The sequence below is a fragment of the Camelus ferus genome, chromosome 2 (assembly GCF_009834535.1).
Source record: "Camelus ferus isolate YT-003-E chromosome 2, BCGSAC_Cfer_1.0, whole genome shotgun sequence".
NCBI lineage: Eukaryota > Metazoa > Chordata > Mammalia > Artiodactyla > Camelidae > Camelus > Camelus ferus.
In genome coordinates, this window is record NC_045697.1 from 39,890,292 (window position 1) to 39,911,776 (window position 21,485).

General features: G+C 39.7%; 2 protein-coding genes across 7 annotated transcripts in view; both read right to left on the reverse strand.

Annotated features, from left to right (window-relative positions):
* HERC5 (HECT and RLD domain containing E3 ubiquitin protein ligase 5) overlaps positions 1–13,061 on the reverse strand; it is a 37,826-nt gene extending 24,765 nt beyond the window's left edge. For 2 of the 3 annotated variants that reach the window (XM_032498193.1, XM_032498192.1), the window contains exons 1-9: positions 12,570–13,061; positions 10,349–10,469; positions 9,613–9,689; positions 6,967–7,188; positions 5,682–5,773; positions 5,286–5,416; positions 3,186–3,331; positions 2,006–2,082; positions 1,189–1,292 (exon numbers count right to left, since the gene is read on the reverse strand). In XM_032498193.1, the coding sequence (XP_032354084.1) occupies positions 1,189–1,292; positions 2,006–2,082; positions 3,186–3,331; positions 5,286–5,416; positions 5,682–5,773; positions 6,967–7,188; positions 9,613–9,689; positions 10,349–10,469; positions 12,570–12,864 (1,265 nt within the window). In that variant the 5' untranslated portion in view covers positions 12,865–13,061. Of the gene's footprint in view, positions 1–1,188; positions 1,293–2,005; positions 2,083–3,185; positions 3,332–5,285; positions 5,417–5,681; positions 5,774–6,966; positions 7,189–9,612; positions 9,690–10,348; positions 10,470–12,334; positions 12,528–12,569 lie in introns of those variants that run through there. The other variant, XM_032498197.1, reaches the window with a different exon arrangement.
* A 3,639-nt stretch (positions 13,062–16,700) lies between these two features.
* HERC6 (HECT and RLD domain containing E3 ubiquitin protein ligase family member 6) overlaps positions 16,701–21,485 on the reverse strand; it is a 103,640-nt gene continuing 98,855 nt past the window's right edge. For 3 of the 4 annotated variants that reach the window (XM_032498214.1, XM_032498209.1, XM_032498212.1), the window contains 5 exons: positions 21,245–21,311; positions 20,747–20,817; positions 19,225–19,408; positions 19,034–19,136; positions 16,701–17,637 (listed from right to left, as the gene is read on the reverse strand). In XM_032498214.1, the coding sequence (XP_032354105.1) occupies positions 17,414–17,637; positions 19,034–19,136; positions 19,225–19,408; positions 20,747–20,817; positions 21,245–21,311 (649 nt within the window). In that variant the 3' untranslated portion in view covers positions 16,701–17,413. Of the gene's footprint in view, positions 17,638–18,335; positions 18,475–19,033; positions 19,137–19,224; positions 19,409–20,746; positions 20,818–21,244; positions 21,312–21,485 lie in introns of all 4 variants that reach the window. The other variant, XM_032498216.1, reaches the window with a different exon arrangement.

A 21,485-nucleotide genomic window follows, 5' to 3' on the forward strand; every position in this document is an offset into this window, starting at 1 on the left:
TGATTTATTTGCATATTGCCATGGGCATCTGAAAGTCTATTTCATTTGCTAAATATCAAAATTTCAGAGGCAAACATGGGGAATAAAAAGATATGTACTCAGAGAAACCACAGGGAAAGAAAAGAAAGAAGGCTTGACCGAGGGTCAGTGTTTTCTTGGACAAATAAAACATTCCCAACCCACCTGGCTTTCCAAGCCCTATTTATTTCTATTCCACTTAGGTGGAAATAAAAAAAATTATCAGAAACAAAACGGAGGGAGGTACACTCAGGGCCACCTTAGAAGTACCTGCATCAATAGTTCTCTATCATTTATGCTCTGCAAGTTATGATGCAGGCATTTCTTATAACCACATTCCAGAAATAGAAAGTGATACCTAAAAATGTCTCTAAAAGGAAAGACCTGTAAAAATGAGAATAACCTTTACAGGTGGTAGGAATTCTCTCATTTAGAGCAAGGTTGCCCAAGCTGTCCACCTGTAAATATTAGCTCAACAAACAAGAAGTTCCAAAATCAAACAGGGCTGGAAAACTGTAGGCTCTATTTCCTGCTCAAAGTCACAATTACGCAAACACATCAAAGGCCCAGAGAAGTCCTGCAGTAAAGAAAGCTGCCCTCATGGAGCTTACATGCTAGTTGTGACGGTTAATTGTATGTGTCAACTTGGCCAGTCCGTGGTACCTAGAGATTTGATCAACCATCAATCTAGATGTTGCTGTGAAGGTGTTTTTTAGATGAGATTAACATTTAAATCAGTAGACTCTGAGCAAAGCAGATTATTCTCCATAACGTGGGTGAGCCTCATCCAATCAGTTGAAGGCCTTAAGAGAAAAAGTCTAAGGTCTCCAGAGAAAGAGGGAATTCTGCCTCCAGACTGCCTTGGGACTCAAGCTGCAATATCAACTCTTCTCTGGGTCTCCAGCCTGCTGTCCTGCCTTACAGATTTTGTACTCACTGCCAGCCCCTACCACTGCATGAGCAATTCCTTAAAATCTCATTCTCTCTCTCTCTACACACACACACACACACACACACACACACACACACACACACAACTGATTCTGTTTCTCTGGAGATCTCTAACTAATGGACCACTAAAATCTTGCATCTCTGCAGTGTGCAGAACCAGCTAGGGAAACAATGCTCTAGAGAGCTATATGAGCAGACCGTCAGACACATGGAGTGTACCTTTTTGTATTTTGCCACCGTTTAGTCCCCACATCAGCAATCCATCTCTTCACAGTGCCTTCATTCAAGGTAGGAATTTTCCTCTTCAGATTAACATAGGAATTCTAAACAAAAAAGTAAAATATAGTAATTTAGACACAACAGAAATAGGTATCCAACTTTCAGGCACCTTCTAAGGAGAGTGATACTCACAAGTTGGATAATATAGCTCTGGAAAATCATGAAGGAAGATTCTACCAAGGTGCAATCAATCATTTGCCTGGTTGCCAATTTCTTGCCCAAGGAGGCTTAGATTCAAAGTAAATTTCTCTGAATGCCCCAATACTCACTTTATACAGGTATAATCAGATTAAACCGAACATGAGACAGCTTTGAGTGGGAAGATTCTAAAAGGACTGGGTACAGAAGTAGGAGGAATTCAGTTTGCCTTGGTGAAGTAGGATGAGGAGGTTATGTACTGTTTATTCAAAAGCCTATGAATCTTGCGTCTGTTTTTAGTACTAGCTGCAAAGTCACTTCAGAATGCCAACCTACTGGCTCACTAGAACCCTGACCAAAATGCCATTGGCAAGGAGCCTCCCAAAAGGTAAGCAGAGTCTAAGGAAATCACACTTATCTGACACACACTGAGGGCAAATCTGCTGACTTTCATGAGTAGTTATGTATGTAGTTTAGACAACAAAGGGTCAAGAATGTCTAGCCATCCCCCAGAAGTCAGCCTAGTAACCTGATGATTTTGAAGTTCACCAAATCTAGATTCTGGAACCTTCTGTTTTGCTTAAAATACATTATGAAATTTCTAAAGATCTATTTTTACCTCTTTTTCCATCCAAAGCAAAATGCTTTGATTCCCTCCAGCAATCATTATTAACTCCTTTTCTGAGGTGCGGCTTTCTGAAAGGGATTTACAAAAAATAAGAGTTTAGAAACTCATTTGGCACAAATATATACACCCAATCTAAATAATTTCAGATGCTTCTTAAATTTAGTCCTTTTATCTTTCTGACAAAGACTCAGTTCACATCCATAAAGCAGAAATATGTATCTACTTTAGGGTGAAGTCTAGTTGGTAAACAGGTGATTTGTAAGGTTGACATGTGGTATCAGTTTAATACACATAATTAATATAAATGCTTATCTATATAAAACACAGTCAAACAAGTATTTGACTAGTTAACTCTTCCCTGGTTTAATTCAGCTCCTGTTACTAAAAACCCTATTCTACAACTCAAGATTTAATCAATGACTATTGGCTGTGAAGAATGTAAGTACTTCAAAAGTCCATGTAAGTGGTTATAAGAAACCAAATATAATATATGAACTGCTTAAGGAAATAACCCTACTATTCATTTCTCCAAAAGAACTGAGAGTTTGATACTCCGGGTTACCACTAAGCTTTCAGAAACAAGCAATCACAGTGCTCAGAGGCACTTGAATAGTGGAATGTTTCACAGCCAAGAGCTCAAGTTACACAGGGCACAGTTCAAATCGAGCCAAAGCACCAGGCAGGGGCTAATCCCGAACTCTCCAGGTCTCTGTACCCTCCAGTAAAACAGGACTGAGAGCACACACTTCCCAGAACTGTTTAAGGACAGGTGAGACAACACACGCAAGTACGCAGTACAGTTCCAGTGCCCGGCGTACGGCAGCTGCTCGGCACGTGGAGGGGTCTGTATCGCCGTGGGATTAACAGGGTCCCTCGCACGCTGGAACCAGAGGCTGCAAGGGCCCCTGGACCCACACAGTCTGTTTTATATTGTATCATTTTAAGTCCACATTAATCTTACTCTGAAGGGCTAAGAGAAAACGAATGGTCATTTTGACTTAAGGAATCAGATTGAATATTTTCAAGTTGTTTACAAGTACAAAAATGAGCCAATGCCTAGAAAAACTCCCTCCGTAGTCATACATCTTTTTTCTTGCACATTACACACTTGGAAAAATCAGTTTCTCAACAAAGGTATTTATGCCAAATCCTGTGCTCCTACAGGATTTACCAAATTTGAGCTCTTCATTTGATGACAATTTCATGGGAAGTGGTATCAGCTGATTGTGTGTCCCACCGTTTCCCAGTTGTCCTTCTTTTCCAGAACCAAAAGAAAAGACCTTCCCCAAATCAGAAACAAAGGCAAGTGTGTGCCGCCTGTTAAATAAAAGCACATACAGTCAATTCTCAATGATCCACAGTGATGAGAGCACGCAGCTACATAGGTAACGGCAGAAATTAGGAGACCCAGTGAGTAAAACTAATTCACCAACTCCCAGTGGGTGAAATTAGCCACCTGGAAACTAAGAAATCACTATGTGTGGCTGAGACGATTTGGGAACCCTTAAGTCCTCTCAAGACCACCATGCTGCACCTTGGCAAATGATGTTCCCTTTGTCAGAACAAACACCTCCTCTTGTCTTCGACTCCTTTTTTAAGCCTTGGCTTGAGTCACCACCTCCTACAAGCCATCTCTGAGTCCATCCTCTCCCCATCCTAGAAGATGGAATTAGGTGATCCTCTCTGAACCCACACTCTATTTCCCAAAGACGTTTATCTTACTGATTTGCCTGATGGCTGCTCCCACTACACAGATGTGTAAGTGAAGAATTTGGCCTCACTCAGAGGTCTGGCAAACTTTGTCCTCAGTTCCTGGGAGGTAATGTCTAAACTCTTAGAATTTCCCAAGGGACAGAAGTGTCTTTGTTATTCACTGTAGGCCAATAAGGCCACACCTAATAGTTTACCCAGGGGGTCATGGAAGGCTCCTCCAGCTGTACATAAGCCCAACCTCTGGGCAGATGAGGCTGGAGACTGAGTTCAACCATATGGGCAATGACTCAATCAATCACAAGGAAGCAATGAAACCCCAGTAACGATCCTGGACTTGGGTGAGCTTCCCTGTTTGGCAGTACTCTTCACAGCCATGTATCAGGCTGGGAGGAGGTGACAATGTCCATGGGTTGAACAGGAGAGGACACCAGAATCTCCTCATATGGACTCCTTCTAGTCTCTGTCCAATGCATCTTTTCCTTTGAATGGTTCTACTTTATGTCCTCTTCTTACAATAAAAATGACCATCAGTATAATAGCTTCCAGTGAGTTTTGTGTCTTTCCAGTGAATGCTCCTCTCTTAGCAGGGGTACTGCCCTGGTTTGCATTAAGACATCCCTAAAGTGATGGCTCCTCCTGTAACACATGCAACTCAGAGGAATGTGTGTTATGATAAATCCAAAGTGGTGACAATGTTCCTTTGATTAATGCAGAGATACTGAATGCAGGGAATCATACCATCCCAATAAGCTAGTCTACCTTAAGAATATCTATTTATGTAATTTTACTCCAAGATCTTAAGAGAATATGCCTATAGACTGAAAGTACATACACCAGTTTTTTATTGTAAAGGTTTGTAAACAAACAAATGAACCCAACATTCAGATACAGTATGAATTTGCTTGTGTTCAGTCAGGAGAAAATTACCCAAAAGAGGAATAAATTTATCTGTGTGACTATTTCTTAACCACACCCAGACCCATCATCCCACTGGTGAGAAGTGGGCTGATGTTCAAAGAAGAAAACTGTTAAGTAAATCAAAGTGTTTGAGTGAATTTTTTTACTTTTGTTTTAAAAACAAGACCTGTGAAAATCAAACTTTAAAAAACATTCTATTCAAACCACCACTGACTTTGTCTTATACTGTGACCACTCTGAAAGAATCATGGAATGTTGGCCCTGGAGGGGTGTGTGAGAAAGAGTGATTACATCACTGAACAATCCTTTCTAATACGTCTGTCTATTTTTTCCCCAATAAGTGATAACTTATTTTTCTTAAAGACAAAATGCATCTGAACTGTTACAAAGGTATTTCACTAAAGGAGCAAAAGAAAGTAAACATATCTGCTCATAAAAAAAAAATCAATGAAAACAAATATATATACTAAAATAAAGATTTATTATGATTATCTAATAATGTAAATTAAGCATCTTTACCTATCTAAAAATGTTCGATACTTTTATCTCAATCAAAGAAACTGATCGAAATTTTATTAAACTACCTATCTAAATTTATTGTATATATTTCATCAATTTTCACTGACAGTTTGCAACTTACCTTCCACATGCTATCTGGGTCACTCTATTCCCAACGAGCCCAGTCACCAAACAGGGTTTTAACTCATTCTGTGTTGAATTGTGACCGAGTTGCCCATATTTTCCAGCACCGAAAGTGAACACCAGCCCATCCTAAAGAAAGGGAACTTCATATCAGATTCTAGAGAAACAGGACACAGAAGTAACATTCACCAATGCAAAGGTATCTGTGAATAATTAATAAAAGCACCGTCAAAAGCAAAGACCTCCAATTACCAGGAGGCCAGTGCTGCATGTAGGAAGTGGCAACCCTTCCTCCCTAGGAAACACTAACTGCCCACATCTCCATGTTCCAGTGCTTTCCCCACCACAAGGCATCCTTCCGGAATTACAGTCAATGGGACAAGGGTACACGCACCTTCGTGAGCAGGGCACTGTGAGAGCCGCCACAAGCGAGAAATTCAATTGTCTGATTGTCCAGTGCTTCAATGAGGGCAGGATAATCTTTATCTGTGCAAGGGAAGGAGAGTTCACGTGACCAAAGGAAATGCCGAACTTCACACCGGAGTCCTGCCACTGATAAGTACCTGGGCGACCTCCTCTCAGCCCAGCACCGCAGCCCCCAGCACACTCTGACAAGGAAGGCTCTACCCTGTCCGTTATGTTTAAGTCTCCAAGTGGAGGTAGAGCCACACTGGGGCCTCACCAATAAAAGTGTCAAGCCACTTCCCAGAGCCCATTCTTCTCTTTTTAACCTGACTTAATTAGCTTTCCCTGCAGTATTTCTGGTTATTTCCAGTTCCCACAGAGAATCACCCTTTTCGTGAACATAAAGATTCTTTGTTTCTTTCAAATTCTCAACTACAGGGTCCTTGACTCACACTACCTTTTTTTCTTTCATGATTATTTTCTTGTCCAAGCACTTAAGAGATTCAGCAAAAATAAGTTCAAGTGTCTTTTAGTCATTTTCCTCCTTCGAATACTGTTCTAACACTGACTTACAGGTTCTCCTGAGTAACTAGCATTGGGCCACGTAACTAGCATTGGGCCATGTCAGGCAGAAACGCAGAGTTTGATCAGAAACCCAGGAGGTAATGTGTACATCACCACACCTGAAAACTCTATTAATAAAGTGGGAGCATCAGAAACATTGCCACCTGCTTTGTGGAGGTAGCTCAATAATGCGAATTACTTGTTTTTTCGTGTGTGTGTACAGATATAAGTCATGCCTTATAGAATAAAGTTAGAATAGATGAGTTTTTAAATAGACTTTTAGTATCCTTTTGTCATGACATAATTTTATTAACAGACATTTAAGTGCACAGGTACCTTGACGGTCATTTCATCCAAACTCATCACAAAAAAAGAAAGTAAGACCTAGAGAAAAGTGCAGTGACTCGGGTAGGCCCTGCAGTTAGTTAACTTTGGAGTGGGAATCAGACCCCAGGCATTCCGACCCCCAGTCCAACGCTCTCTCCTTTCTCCCACTCGGCCCTGACACGTGTCTCAATTACAGCCATGACCCCCACATCGTGCATGTCTTTGAGACCAATTCTGCCCTGAAAACAGAGGGATAACCAGGAAGAACAGTGCAAATGAGACTGGGGATCTGAACCATTTTTGATAGGGAGGTCTGGGTTAAATCCATCTCTTATCTAACAAATACATGTGTTGATAATATAAATTTGAAAATGTTTCCATACTGTCGGTGTGGCCCAGGCCCAGCTGTCCAAAATCATTTCTTCCCCATGAGTAAACGTTTCCGGACATGGATAAGGCCAGGCTGTGGGCTTCTCCCGCAGAAATCTGAACCAAGGGGACTCCCGACAGGTGCTCCACAATCTGCGGTGTGGGGGTTGAGGTACATTCACTTCCAACTCCTAGCTGGCCGTGTAAGTTCTGGCCCCAAGCATAAAGCTCACCACCTTGACATAAACAAAGAAAATGCTGTCTTAGTAAGTTTAAAATGCAGCAGACGTCACCCTAGGACATTATATATGCTATCCATGCTATACCATCACAATCTCTTCCATTCAAACTGACAGGACTTCTCAGATCTCCTGTGTCTCAGTCAGAAAAACTAGGAGAACCTTCCCTTTAGCAGTAACAGTTACACTTCCTTACCGCCTACTCAAAGGGTAGTGCTATGAACTGAATGTGTGTCCCCCCAAAACTCCTATGTTGAACTCCTAACCCTCAGTGTGATGATATTAGGAGGTGGGGCCTTTGGGAGGTGACGAGGATTAGATGGGGTCAGGAGGGTGGAGCCTTCGTGAATGGGATTAATGCTCTTATAAAAGGGACCCCAGAGAGCTCTCGCTGGACTTCTCCATCTGTAAGACTGGCCCTCACTAGACACTGAATCTGCTGGAACCCTGAACTGGAATTCCACTTTCAGAACTGTGAGAAATAAATGTCTGCTGTTTAAGCCACACAGTCTATTTTTGTTCCAGCAGCCAAATGAACAAAGACAGATAGAAAAAAGCTATCTGAACATATTATAATAAAATTCAAGAAATACTTATTTTTAAAAATCCACAGGATGGGCCTATGAAAGACAGTAACATTCTACATTTGGGAAAATAAGACCTAAAACTACTGTTTTCTTTTTCTCCCCTGCCAAGTGCCTGAAGATGCTAAATAAACAATTTAAAAATACACTTGAAACAGGGGGATGAGTATAGCACATGGTAGAACGCATACTTAGCACACATGAGATCCTAGGTTCAATCCCCAGTACCTCCATCAAAAAAATAAATAAACCTAATTACCCCCCAAAAAAACCCTCCCCCTGCCAAAAAAAAAAAAAATTGAAACGACAGCACAGTATCTTGAAAAAGTCAGCATCATCTTCCATTTAATTGAATATATGAAACATAAGAAAAGTTCTCAGATGTTATCTAACAGAGAGGGTAGTATCTACTGGAGTCTGAAAAAGCCTATCAGAAAATTAACAATTACTGAGCACCGCTTTGCAAGATTCTGTGCAGGACCTGGTGGGAGGCAGAGATTTTCCTTCAAACATAATTATCTCGTGCCTACCAGCCACCAAGAATTTAATGATGAGCAGGATCAGTTCCCTTTCTTGCTTTCCCAACTTTCATTCTCCCTAGACTGTGATTTACTGATAATAAACCCTGAACAACCCCTTCCCCCCACATCACTAGATCCTGGGCTTCTTGAAGGCAGAGTGTGTCTATTTCACCTTCACAACCTGGGCATGGGAGATACTCAAAATGAAATATCTGTTCACAAATGGGTGAAGGCAAACAACCAGTTTTTTCCAAGTTTACACACTCAGACCTTAACAGGGCCTTCAATACAGGTCAAATACTTGATGATTTACTTCACTTGAACCCCAGCTTCCATTCAGTTTATGTTTATATCTGTGCTATATATTTTAAAAAAAAATTCCTGGACCCTGAATTCCCTTCTAGCACCTTCCTGTCTTAGTCCTCCATGGTCAAGTTTCTTCAGGAAATAATCCACATTCACCACTTCCCTTTTCCACCATTACAGTGTCTGATAAGACATAAGAAGTAACAAAGGGCTGGGGAGAATCCCCGAATGCAAAAAGTAATGTTAAAGCACGTCAGGGGCAAGCGAACTGGCCATAAAAGCAGACCCGAGGGACTGTGAGCTCCACCATGGAGCCGGAAGAGCACTAGGAAAAGGGAAAGAAGTGTGGAAAAGGACCCTTCTGGTCCTGACTCCACAGAGGATGATTTTGATTATTCTGAATATTTTCATTGTTTCCTGTTTGAAAAATAAAACACATGGAACTGTCGAAATAAATCTCCAGGCTCAAGGTGGAGCCGTCCCGGCCATGTCAGCAAACCGCCCTCTGATGCTCCCGCTGACCAAAACGCAGCACAGACCCAGTCTGCAAGACCCGAACACCAAGGCCACCCTGGGCTCTACTTCTTCATTCCTTGATCTTTCTAAATAAGGTCAGATATGCCACCTCAGCCGATCATGCCCTGCTGATGAAGCTTCTAATACTCTGTGAAACTCACCCTCGCCCAAAACCCCTCAGGAAGAATCCTCCACTGCTTGTGAGCATAGTACACTCTCAAGCCATGGGTCGCTCTCCCTTAAATAAAGTACTAAATTGTTTTCATTTTGTCATTAGACAGAACAAAATGTAGGCATAGGAATTATGGAGACCTGAAGGTTTTCTAGGTCCGAGAAATATCTCTAATTTTGTGTCTCTTTTAGAAGTGCTCTGGATCATATCAAATTCAAAACCGTATTTCTGTTGTTACAAAGTGAAACGCATACATTCTACTAGTTTTCTATGCACACACATTTCTTTGCTCTAAAAAACAATTCATATTTCAGAAAAGTACCTTTTGCGAGTGCAAGAGAATGATAGTCTCCACATGTGATCTGAATTATACTTTTTTCTTGTAAAATGCACTGAAACCTGATCAAAGAAAATATATTTTATGTCGATCACATAATGAAAGTCACAACATTGATGTAAGAATTACTAACTGTATTTAATTAGGATTGAAGCTCAAGAAAAATGTCAAATTTACTGCTTCACATTCAGCCATCTAAATTCATTATAAAAATAATATACATTTTAATTAGTTTAAAAGGCAAATAACATGCATTATAAAACTATAGTATGAGGATTCTAAGACTCACAAACAATAATTTTATGATACAGGAATAATACAAGATGTAAGGTCTAATTCACATAATCTACCAGGAAAAAGTCTCACAAATCATTCCGTGATAATACATTTTTTACTAGTCTGAAAACTATTTCTGTCAATCTAACGTGGCATTAGTGTGAGGGTTGATTGAGTTAATGAATTTGAAAGTCCAATCTGGGGCTACATGGACTAATCAATCATTTCCGTTAAATGCCAAAGTAACACATGGTATGTGCGCTAGGAGACATAAGTTGATTTACAGTTTACTGATAGAATTCACAGATTAGTTCAGAATTCACTGATGACTTAAGATGCCACTATATAAAGCAGGGGACAAAAATCATAATTTTCCTACAAAAATTATGATTGCCTTTGAGTAAAGTTTAAATAACTTTCAATGAAAGAAAAAAATTTTTCCTACCTTGCGTGTTCCATGCTATAGTTGTACTCAAATGGTTTTCCGTCTGAGGACAGAATCAGCATGTGCTCCACTCCTTGGTCCATGGAATGTATCTTCATCTTTTTTCCTAACTTAATGCACTCTGCAGAGCAAATCCAACCAGGAACTATCATCACTCTGACTGTTGCCCACTATTATTATTAATTTCATTACAATACACTTAAAACACCTGGAAAAAAATTTCACCTAGACAACTCTTGACTTAACATGAACTTCTCATTAAAGAAAATTCAAGAATGGAAAGCAGACAAATGAGCAATAACTGGTGCCTTGACAACGGATTTTTTAATTTGGGAAAGCATTGATTCATACTTTGTTTTAAATTGAATAAATATACCTTTAAAATAGCTAATTAAATATTTGCTTTTAGATTTCTGTTTAATAAGTTGAGAGAGAGAAATTAAATTTGAAGGGACAGAAATGAAGAAGTCTGCAAAAAATATAACAACATAGCTCATTTTAGGAGTAAATATATTGTGCATTCTGAGATACCCTCTTTCCAAAAAAAACAAAGCAAATAACAATAGCCCCTCCTGACAGCTCCATATAGAAGCCAAGACCTATAGTCTTAAAAGGAAGAATTGTCTTTGGGAAATTATACTTTAAAAGGATGTTGTTAAAAGAATTTTTATTGGCATTAGAGTCTATTTAGCACTTTCTAAAAGTTAAAGATTTAAAACCGTCCACTAGTTACCACGTACTCTTACTTGTTCGCCAAAAAAAGTAGGAAAGGTTTGGGACCATTTTCTCACTTTTCAGTTCCAACGAAATAAAATCTATTCATGTAAAAATAGCAAAGCACAAACCACTTCATAATACAAATGCTAAAAGAACCGAAACAGGTTGGCAATAAAGAAAAATGGCCCAACAGATTAAAGTCGTTTAGAGACGCAGCATTTCAAACCAGTTACAAAAAAAAAAAAAAAGAAGGGGTATTGGGACACTGGGTTAGCCATTTTGGAGAAACAAATTAATCTAGATCCCCCTACGTCACTACTCATATCAAAATAATTTCCAAGTCCATCAAAAATTTTAAGTTTAAAAGTAAAAGCTTAAAATTACTATAAAGATGAGAACATTAAAAAAAAAAAAAAAAAAACCTTGAAGGGAGGGAAATTGCCTAGTGGTAGAGCGCACGCTTAGGATGTACGAGGTCCTAGATTCAATTCCCAGTATCTCCATTAAAAAAAAAAAAGAAAATTAAAAAAAAAAAACTTGGACTGTGAACAGCTTTCTAACATGACACAAAATCCATAAGCCTCCTTAAAATAAAAAACTGACGTAGGCCAAAAAATAACATTAAAGGCAAGCTGGGAAAAATTTTACAACATATATGACCGACATATAGTTACTCATACTCAACATTCAAAAACTCTTCCAAAAAATACTTAAAAGATTAACAACTCAATTTTTTTAAAGCAAGGCAAAAATATTAATGAGACAGTTCACCCCGTCAAAAATGCAAATGACCAACAGAAAAAAGATCCTCGACTTCGCTCAAGTTGAAAGCAAAACGAACAAAAAGTAAAATATTTTCTTCTCTCAGACGGGCAAATTTTCCAAGATTAAGAGTGTGGCGATCTGCTCCACCTCCGTAAAATCGAAGCCACAGTATCTGACCTAATCTGTACAGAGATTACCACAGAGAAGCGCAACTGAAAGCGCTCTTTAAATCGTTTGCAAATAGCATAATCACTGAGAACAAGATAACGTAAACAAGGTTCTCCCAAAATCGGAGCGGGTGTGTTCTAAAAAGAAGTGAAAAACACGCTGAACAGAAACCAATGAAAGAGGCAGCCTGGCTAAAATGAGATGCTGCCTGGCTAAGATGAGACTCCCTCCCTCCGTACGGCGGACTTCTCGCCAGCACCCTGCCCAACTCCAAGTCCACTGGGAGCAGGACTAGGGGAGCTCAGGGATGCTGCACGCGCCAAACACGAAAAACACCTGGGCCGGTCGCCTTTCTGACGTCCCCGCGGACTCCTGCGGCGTCGTGTCCCCTTTTGAGTCTCCCTTGCCGTTTGCAGAAGGACCGCACACCCACAAGTCAGGCCACTCGGGAGAGAAGCGTCCGCGTCGGCCGCGACCCCGACCCGCAGGCGCGGACCCCGGCCGCCCACCTCACTCACACCCCCAAGCCCGAGGCGGAAGGGCCGAGCCGACGCTGCCCGGCCGCACTCACTCGGCTTCCTGGCGCCGTCGCTCTCCGCCAGCAGCTGGTGGACCTCGATGCCGGCCCCGCCACGCTCCAGCACCGCCAGACGCCCGTGCGTGCAGCACATCTGGCGTGTCGCCTCGGTCCTCCGGGACAGCGCGCTGCGGAGTCCGGCGGCACTGGGGAAGAGCCAGAGCCTCGAGCCCCGCGGCTGTGCGGGACGGGACGCGAGCGTCCAGGATGCGGGGGGCCTAGACGCGGGGACCCGCCCGGGCGTCGAACCCGCGCCGCCCCGCGAACTCTTCTGTGACCTCTGCTCCATCGCCGCTTTCCCGGGCTCCACGGCCGCGCCTCCTCTCTCCGGACCTTCGGAGGAGACCAAGGGCCAACCTGACCCGAGGCAAGAGGAGAGAGGGAGACGGCCAAGGCCTGAGAGCAGTCCACCGACCCCGGACGTCGCGGTGCTGAGCCCGAGCTGGCGGAGCGCTCTGCGGCGTCGGGGAACCGCAGCCTCCCTACCCCGCCCCTGCCCAGACGCCGGGCTTCCAACGTGCTGTTTGGGGGCGGAGCCGGCCGTTCAGGGAGAAATGAAACTGATTTTTTTTTTTTTTTAAGGGGACGGCATTGAAAAGGAAAGAGAAAGGGAAACTCGATCGATTCAAGACTGGGCTGGAAGGCTGCCAAAGTAAACAGGATGCTGGCAGATTAAGAGGTGAGTGGACAGGGCTAAGAAAGTGTCCCGGGCAGGCAGTGGCCACCTGAATTCCTGAACCAAATGGCTTTCGAGGAAACACTACAATTCCGCTAGGAGGAGCCCTGACACAGACGGACTTGCAGAATTTCCAGAAACTATCGTGGCAAGGAAAGCTAAAGTTTGTTGAGCATTCTGTTCCAGACTCTGCCACAGGATCGCGATGAAAGTGACGAAGAGAACTAGCAGTTAGTCCCACAGCCCACACTGAGGTGCCTGAGACCAGTGATCTGCTTTGGGTCAATGTATTATTTTTCCCTTTTCTAGGATTTCTTACAAGTAGAATCAAACGTCTGCAGTCTTGTGTGTCTGCCTTTTTTCACTTAGCATAAGGCTTTAGAGATTCGTCCTGATGGTTTCATCAGTAGTTCCCTCTTTCTTGTTGTTGAATCATATTCCATTATATGGAAATAACCACAATTTCTGTATCCATTTACCAATAGGAGGGTATTTCATTCCTTTCCAGTTTGGGGCTACAATGAATAGAGGTGCTATGAATATTTGTGAACAAGTCTTCCAGTGGATAAATGTTTTCATTTCTTTGGCGTAAATACCTAAAAACGGAGTTGCTGTATCAAATGCTAAGTATAGGAATATCATTATAAGAAACTGCCACACTTTTCCAAAATACTAAACTACTTTGCATTCCCTCCAGCAATTTATGGGAGTTCCAGTCCCTCTGTATCCTTGCCAGCATTTGGTGTTGTCAGTCTTTTTAATTTAAATAATTGCAATGTCCACTATCTTATTGCTGTTTTAATTTCCATTTCCCTAATGTTAATGATGTTAAGCATTTTTTCAGGTGCTTATTAGTGCTGATCTCTCTCTCTTCTTTGGCGAAGTGTTCACATCTTTTGCCCATTTATTAATTAATTAAAGTTTTTTTAATATATTTTAGAGTTCTTTGTTATATAGCAAGTCCTTTATTAGATAAGTTTTGAAATGTTTTCTACCAGTCTGTGACTTGCTTGCCTTTTATTAAAAATGTCATTTGAAGGCTAAAGTTTAAATTTTGATGCAATTGTTTTTTCTTTATCCATTTTTTTCCTTTTACATAGTTTATGCCTTTTTTTGTCTTACTTAAGAAATGTTTGCTTAACCCAAAGTAAAGATTTTCTTATATGTTATCTTCCAGAAGTTTTATAGCTTTAGGGCTTTGTTATGTTTCAGATGAATTATTCTTTCTGCTGTGAGGTAAGGGAAGAGGCCCATTTTTTTTCTTATGGATTTCCAGCTGTTTCAGTTTGCCTTTACTCATTGAAATGTTTTGGTGTCTTCATCAAAACTCTGTTGGCTACATGTGATTGGATTTATTTCTGGACTTTTTATTGTGTTCCACTGATCGGTATGTTCATTTTTTATTCCAGAACCACACTACCTCGATTACTGTGGATTCTAACTATGTCTCAAAATTGTCCTTCTTCAGTGTCCTTCTTCAGTGGGCTATTTTAGGTCCTTTGCATTTCCATATATATTTTAGGATTAGTTTATCAATTTCTACAAGACAGACTGCAAGGATTTTGAAACTGCACTAAATTAGATCAATTTGTGAAGAACTAATATGCTGATAATATTGATTCTTCTGTCCATGAGCATATCTCTGTCCATTAATTTAAAGCTTCTTTAATCTCTTCCAGCAGTATTTTTTAGTTTTCAGTGAACAAACGTATTTTTAAAAATTTATCCTTAACTATTACTTTTTTGATGATATTGCAAATGGTACTTCAAAAAATTTCAGTGTGTGATTGTTGTGAGTATATATAAATACAATTAATTTTTATAGCTTGACCTTGAATCCTGACACCTTTCTGTATTTACTTAATAGTTCTAGTAGTTTTTCAGAGGTCCCTTTGAATCTCCTACAGATAACCATGTAGTCTGTAAATAAGATAGTTTCACTCTTTCCTTTGTAATCATTATATCTTCTTTTTTCAGTTTGCCCAATTGTAAGGGGTACCTCTAGTAAAATGTTGAATAGAACAGATGAGAGACATCTTTGCCTTGTTCCCAGTTTTAGACGGAAAGTTTTCGGTCTTTCAGCATTAAGTATGTCAGCTGTGTGTAGACTCTATCAGCTTGAGGATGTTCCTAGTTTACTAAGAGTATTGATGAGCGGCTATTGAATTTTGTCCATTTTTCTTCTACCTCTATTGAGGTAATTACATGATTTTTTGGGTCTACTATAGTGAAGTATAATGGATTTTCAAATGCGTTTCTGGACTATATCCCAGTTGGTCACAAGGTATTATCCTTTTTATATTTTGTTGGATGTTTGATATGTTAAAATTTTGTAGAAGAGTTTTGTGTCTGTGTTCATGAGAGATATATGTAGTTTTCTTCTCCTGTAATGTCTTTATTTGGTTTTGATATTAGGACAGTGCTGGCAGTGTTCCCTCTTCCGTATTTTCTGAAAGTCTGTAAAGAATTGGTACTATCTCTTCTTAAAATGTTTAGTACAGTTCACCCATTTGCATAGAAAAAGTAATTTTGGCATTGAAAGACCTGAAAAACACAACCCAGAAGTCAGGTGCCTAAGGATCCCCAGGATTTACAGGTAAAAACCTTTTCCCTCAAAATTCAAATAGAATATATCTGGGCCTTTATTCCATTTACTGTAGAAATCAGGTATGTCCCAAATAACTATGAGGATTCACTGGGGGCTTATGTTTCTGCTGACCACCTCACATTCTAGTGTCCTTGGTGAATTCTCTGTGTCTGTTCTGTCCATCCTCAGATGCCTGCACTCTCTCCCTATCAGCACCCCAGTGTGGGCTTCATAGTCTCCTTGCCCAGAGTACCCCGGACACAAGGCTTCTGTGTATGGTTTGGGATGACAACAGGCATTTATAAAATAGCTTAGAGTTTAAAATTTATTATGAGATTCAGCCATAAAAAGGAATGTAATAATGCCATTTGCAGCAACATGGACGGACCTAGAGATTATCACATCACACTAAGTGAAGTCAGAGGAAAAACAAATATCACATGATGTCACTTACATGTGGGGGAAAAAAAACGATACAAATGAACTTATTTACAGAACAGAAATAGACTCACAGACATAGAAAACCAACTTACAGTTACCAAAGAGAAAAGAGAGGGTGGATAAATTAGGAGTTTGAGATTAACATATATAAAACAGATAACTAACAAGGGCTTACTGTATAACACAGGGAACTACACCAATATGAATATTTAATATCCTATAATAACCTATAATTGAAAAAGAACCTGAAAAAGAATACATATATATGTTTATGTGCATAACTGAATCTCTTTGCTGTACACCTGAAACAAACCCAACATTGTAAATCAACTATACTTCAACTTAAAAAAAAAATTCAGTGACTTGCTGTTTTATTATAAGAGAATACAACTAGCACAAAATAAAAGAAAAAGCCTCAAAATACGAGAATTAGAAAAAAAATTTAATATGAGATGGAATTGATCCACAAAATTCATTTCCGACATACTTATGTCTCTCCTTTAATTCCTTCTATAGCCATGATGCTGAAATATGTTTCACGTTCTTCATTTTTCCCAATTATAATTAGACAGGAGTTCCTGGCTGGGCTCAACACTTTACCAAAATAATGATATCTGCATTTAGAATGATTCTTGGAATATAGCATTGAGCTTAAGTCATTATTCAATAAGTTAATGAATCCCTTAACATTCTGATTTTTCAAATAGATTGTCTGGCTAAAATCAAAACTTTGGAGAATATGAAAATATATACCTACAAGCCTCAAAAACATGTTGAATTAATTTATAGTTTTTATTCAAACTTCAGCATGTCTTTTATATTTTCAGACAGTGTTTATTAGATGTATAAGATTTTTACAATATCTGTTAGCTTTTCATATTCAGTATATTTAAAAATAATTACTGCTCAGGAAATAATTCAGTAAAGAAGCAATCATTCTAAAAGCAAGTTTAGGGATCAGGAAATGTTGATTCACTAAAAATGTTATCCTTGACTCACTACTTTATTGTTTATCCCAACCTTTGTCAGCTAATTCTAACTAAAATCCATCAATGCTTTGCACTAAGTAGACCTAAAGAAGAAAAGGATGGAAGGGTGAGAGGACCTGAGATCTGAGACTCCCAGGGGTCACCATCACCCTGTGACCATGGGTGAGACAAATCCTTTGTTGCTGTTGATGGCTATTTGAAGTGCTTCTTCCATTCTTTCCATTGTAGAATATTTAGGGAGGTCCAGAATATTATGACAGGTCAGTGATCTTGGGAAATTTCTTTCACTGAAAGTTTCGGGACAGCGAAATACAATACCCATTTTCTGTATGCCTCTTACATGCAGTCTGTCATTTCCTGTAAGAAAAACTAAAAAGGAATAAAATTTGGTTAAGATATTTCATAGAAAGAGCAAAACGTATAATGAAAAGGAAGAAATTAATCACTTCATTCGATAAATAGTTATTGGGTCCTCTTGTGCAAAGAGAACTACATGGGACCATGTGGAGTGAAGAAAAATAATGACATTTGGTCTTTATCCTCAGTGAGTTCATGATCTAGTTGTGGGGAAATTACATACAGGAAAAGAGACTACCAAGATACAAGGAAGTTGAGTAGCTAAACTAGGAGGTGTGAGGTGAAGCTGAGACTCAAGGCAGGGTCAGAGGTGCTAGGGCAACTTTAGAGGTCACATCTGGCTGGTCAGTTCTCAAGGAGAGGAGCTGGGTGACCTTTCAAGGCAGCAGAAAAAAGCCCAAGAAAAAGCCAGAGGTAGGAAGATGTAAGTGAACTCACTGAAGGTACAGACAGTGGGTCCTCTAGGCTGAAGCAAAAGTCTCCCGTTAAGAGAGAAGATTGGTAAGGTAGCTTGGGCTTGCGGAGAAGTAGGTTAGGTTTATGGAGAAGTTGGAATTGTCCTCAGAAATCCTCAGGAACAACAAAAACAGCAAGAAGAAAGATGTGTATCTCAGGAAGAACTGAGAAATGAGATGAGAAGGTAAGACAGTAAGTCATTAAGTCTGTCCTAGGGAAACCCTAGGGTTTCCACCAAGAAAAGTAATGCTTACACCACAAGGCCACAGAGCTTAGTGGTCCAGAGCCTGGGCTTTGAACTAGACTGCTGGGCTCAAACTCTCGTTCTGAGACTCACCAGCTATCTGAACATAGGAAAGCTGCTGAATGCCTCAAGCCTCTTTTTCCTCATATCTGAAATGGGGAAAAATAAAAGTACCTGCTTCACAAGACTGCTATGAGGATAAAGGGAGGTAACAGATATACAGTGATCAGTACAATGCCTGGCATAGAATAAGCACACAATAAAAACGCAGTTGTTGTTATTATCATCATCAGTGGTCATTGCTACTATTATTATTTCTAAAATAATTTTTGAGACAGCTTCCATTGTCCTAATTCCATAGGACTTTACATAATTAAATAATGGAAGGAATGTGATATAAAAGGCTCCATTAGGAGCCAACTTTCTTCACTAGAGTGAAGAAAGAGGACACAAACTGACATTGGAGGTAGAATTAGAGTCAGTATAGACAAGATAGTAAAATAGCAGTATCTTTATTACTATCATTTTCTTAAAATGAGAAACAGGCTCGTGTAAGAGGAAGAACACTGGTCTAGAAGGTGGGAAACTGGGTTCTAACCCTTGCTTTGCCATTAACATTTGTGATGCATCATTAATAATGACTTTATCTCAAGTAAGATTCTTTAAAAGATATATAATTATAGATCCATCTATTACTGTAATACTTACAGAGGAATTTTATCTTTTCATCCAAAGTTAATTTGTGGAAAGCTTTCCAAAACATCAGTATAGTATGATGTGATTTATGGTATCCTGGAATATAGCTTGAATTCTTGGGGAAAAAAGGAGAAAAATGGTTTTCAGGGGGGAATACATAGAAGTTGTGTGGAAGGATTGGGGGCACTTTGGTTATCGCCTACCTGTTCAAACTGTTCCCAGTCATAATCAGTATTTCCAACCATCGCTGTCATTAGTTCTTCAGGCTGGAAATATTTAAGTATCTCCTTGTCACAGACTTTATGAAATCCTCTCTGAAATTCCTCATAAACTGCCATAACAGAGGTGTTGAAAATGTAATCAACGTACTTAGAAACATAGTCTTTCCTTGGGGGAAGGAAAAAAAGGCCAATAACATATTTTACCCGTGACTAAAATATTCTCTACTTTGCCCTTTTTACCACTTCTATTGAAAAAGAAAAGTAAATTACTTCTGCATTGCACACCACCCTACACGACTCAGGGATATGAGAACATCTGGTCAGCTAGATGGAGGAAACTGAGAGAATACAGCAGATGAAGACTTTGTTTTGCTCCCATTTCCCTAGGGGCAGACGGATATTTCAAATACACTAATCTGAAAATGTCATTCTCCCACTTAAAATCTTTCAAAGGCTTCTCATTGCCTTTAGGGTAAATTCCAACCTCTCTAGCGGGATCAAAAAGGCCTCGGTGCTCTGACCCTTGCCCGACTCAGCAGCCTCCTCCCACTTGGATGGGCATTTCTGGCCTCACTGTCTCTCTTACGGTCAGGCCCCAGCAGGCAGGGTTTCCTCTTCACCTGGCAGCTTCCATCACTCATCAGAATTCAACACGAACAGGGCTTTCTCTGGTTGGTCCTCTATTCCTCTCTCTCTCCTCTCACAACACATCACTGTGTGAAACTTAATTCTGCAAAGGCCATCTTCTCCACTACGGAATGAATTTCCTGATGGCAGGTTTGCTACCAGAGAGGTTTTCCACCAGAGAGCCACCAGAAACATGCCAGTCTCCTACCCTTTGAGCATCCTTTGTGGACTATCCCATAGAAATAAACCCCCTCTGCGCTCCCCGGTAAGCAGCCGTGTGCTATTAAGTGGTCTACAACCAGCTCTCGTAAACGGAGAGAGAAAAAGAGGGAACCCTCATTTGCAGCATTTGCCAACTTCTGTTGTGTAACTTCCCACCACAGCTCATTTTAAGCTATTAACACTTTTAATAGTAAACCCTCAACATTTTTGAAACTTTTACAATCAGCTCTCACAAGCTCCAGCATACCACTACCTGTCACTCTCTAGTTCTTTAATTGGTTTTAATTTTCTTCAGAGAGCTCATCCTTATCTGACATCTTGTCAGATAATAATTTATTTGTGTACCGACTTTCTGCCTCACTGGAATTTAAGCTCCAGATTTTGTCTGTCTGTTGCACTGCTGTATCTCTGGCACCTGGAATAGGGTCTGGTATAGAGTAGAGGCTCAAAAATAATTGTTAAACGAGTAGTGAAAAGTGCTGCCAAGGAAATATTTAATCCTGATTCCTTTCTCCCCGTCTCTTCCCTGTAAACTTTTATCTTTCTTAAAAGATCAGGAGCTAAGATGATCATCTGAGAAGACAAAATACATTTATAAAGCATAGTGATGTAAACATGTGTATTCAAAGCAGATATACTAGGTCTCAGTACTTACTTGTTGCTTTGGTCTACAAATATAGAGCTCCCATCTGGAATTAAATCAGCATTGTTTTGGTCCCAGTGTATCTGTAGCCAAAATATATTTCAGGTACGAAACATGAAAGAAAGATTGAATAATCAGCCATAATACTAGGACTGCTAGTACATTCTTCCCTATATAATTTTAAATAACTAGGAATTAAATGCTTATGTAGTTCAGCCTTTTAAATATATATAAAAATAAAAACATATCCTAGTATATATTGCATATTGCTTTTAAGCATATATCATCCCATTTAGTTGTTTACACTGTTCACACTGATGGAATAATTGCTGTCTTTTCACTTTATTTGAGAGTATATAGATACAAGGTATCAAATGAGGAGCAAGTGGAGGAAAAGTCTTACAGTACAGAAGTGAAATACCTTTCAAAAAAGGAATCGCATATTTAAGACATGATGAAAAATATTTTTAAAAAACATTCAACTATAATCTGGCTTTCACTAGTACTCACAGAAAAACATATGCCAAGTACTTCTTTAATGTCATCGGCTTCATCGTTTAGAACTTCTTGCAAATTCCTAATGAAAATTTTGATTTAAAAGTTATATTTATTGATCTTGTAAAATTTCAAAAGAAATAAATGTTCAGTGGAAAATATAGAAATGTATAAAATGCTGTGTAAATTTCTTCTCCACCTTCCCACTCCTTCTTCCTAGACTTAACCCCTATTTACAGTTTGATTGGTCGAACCA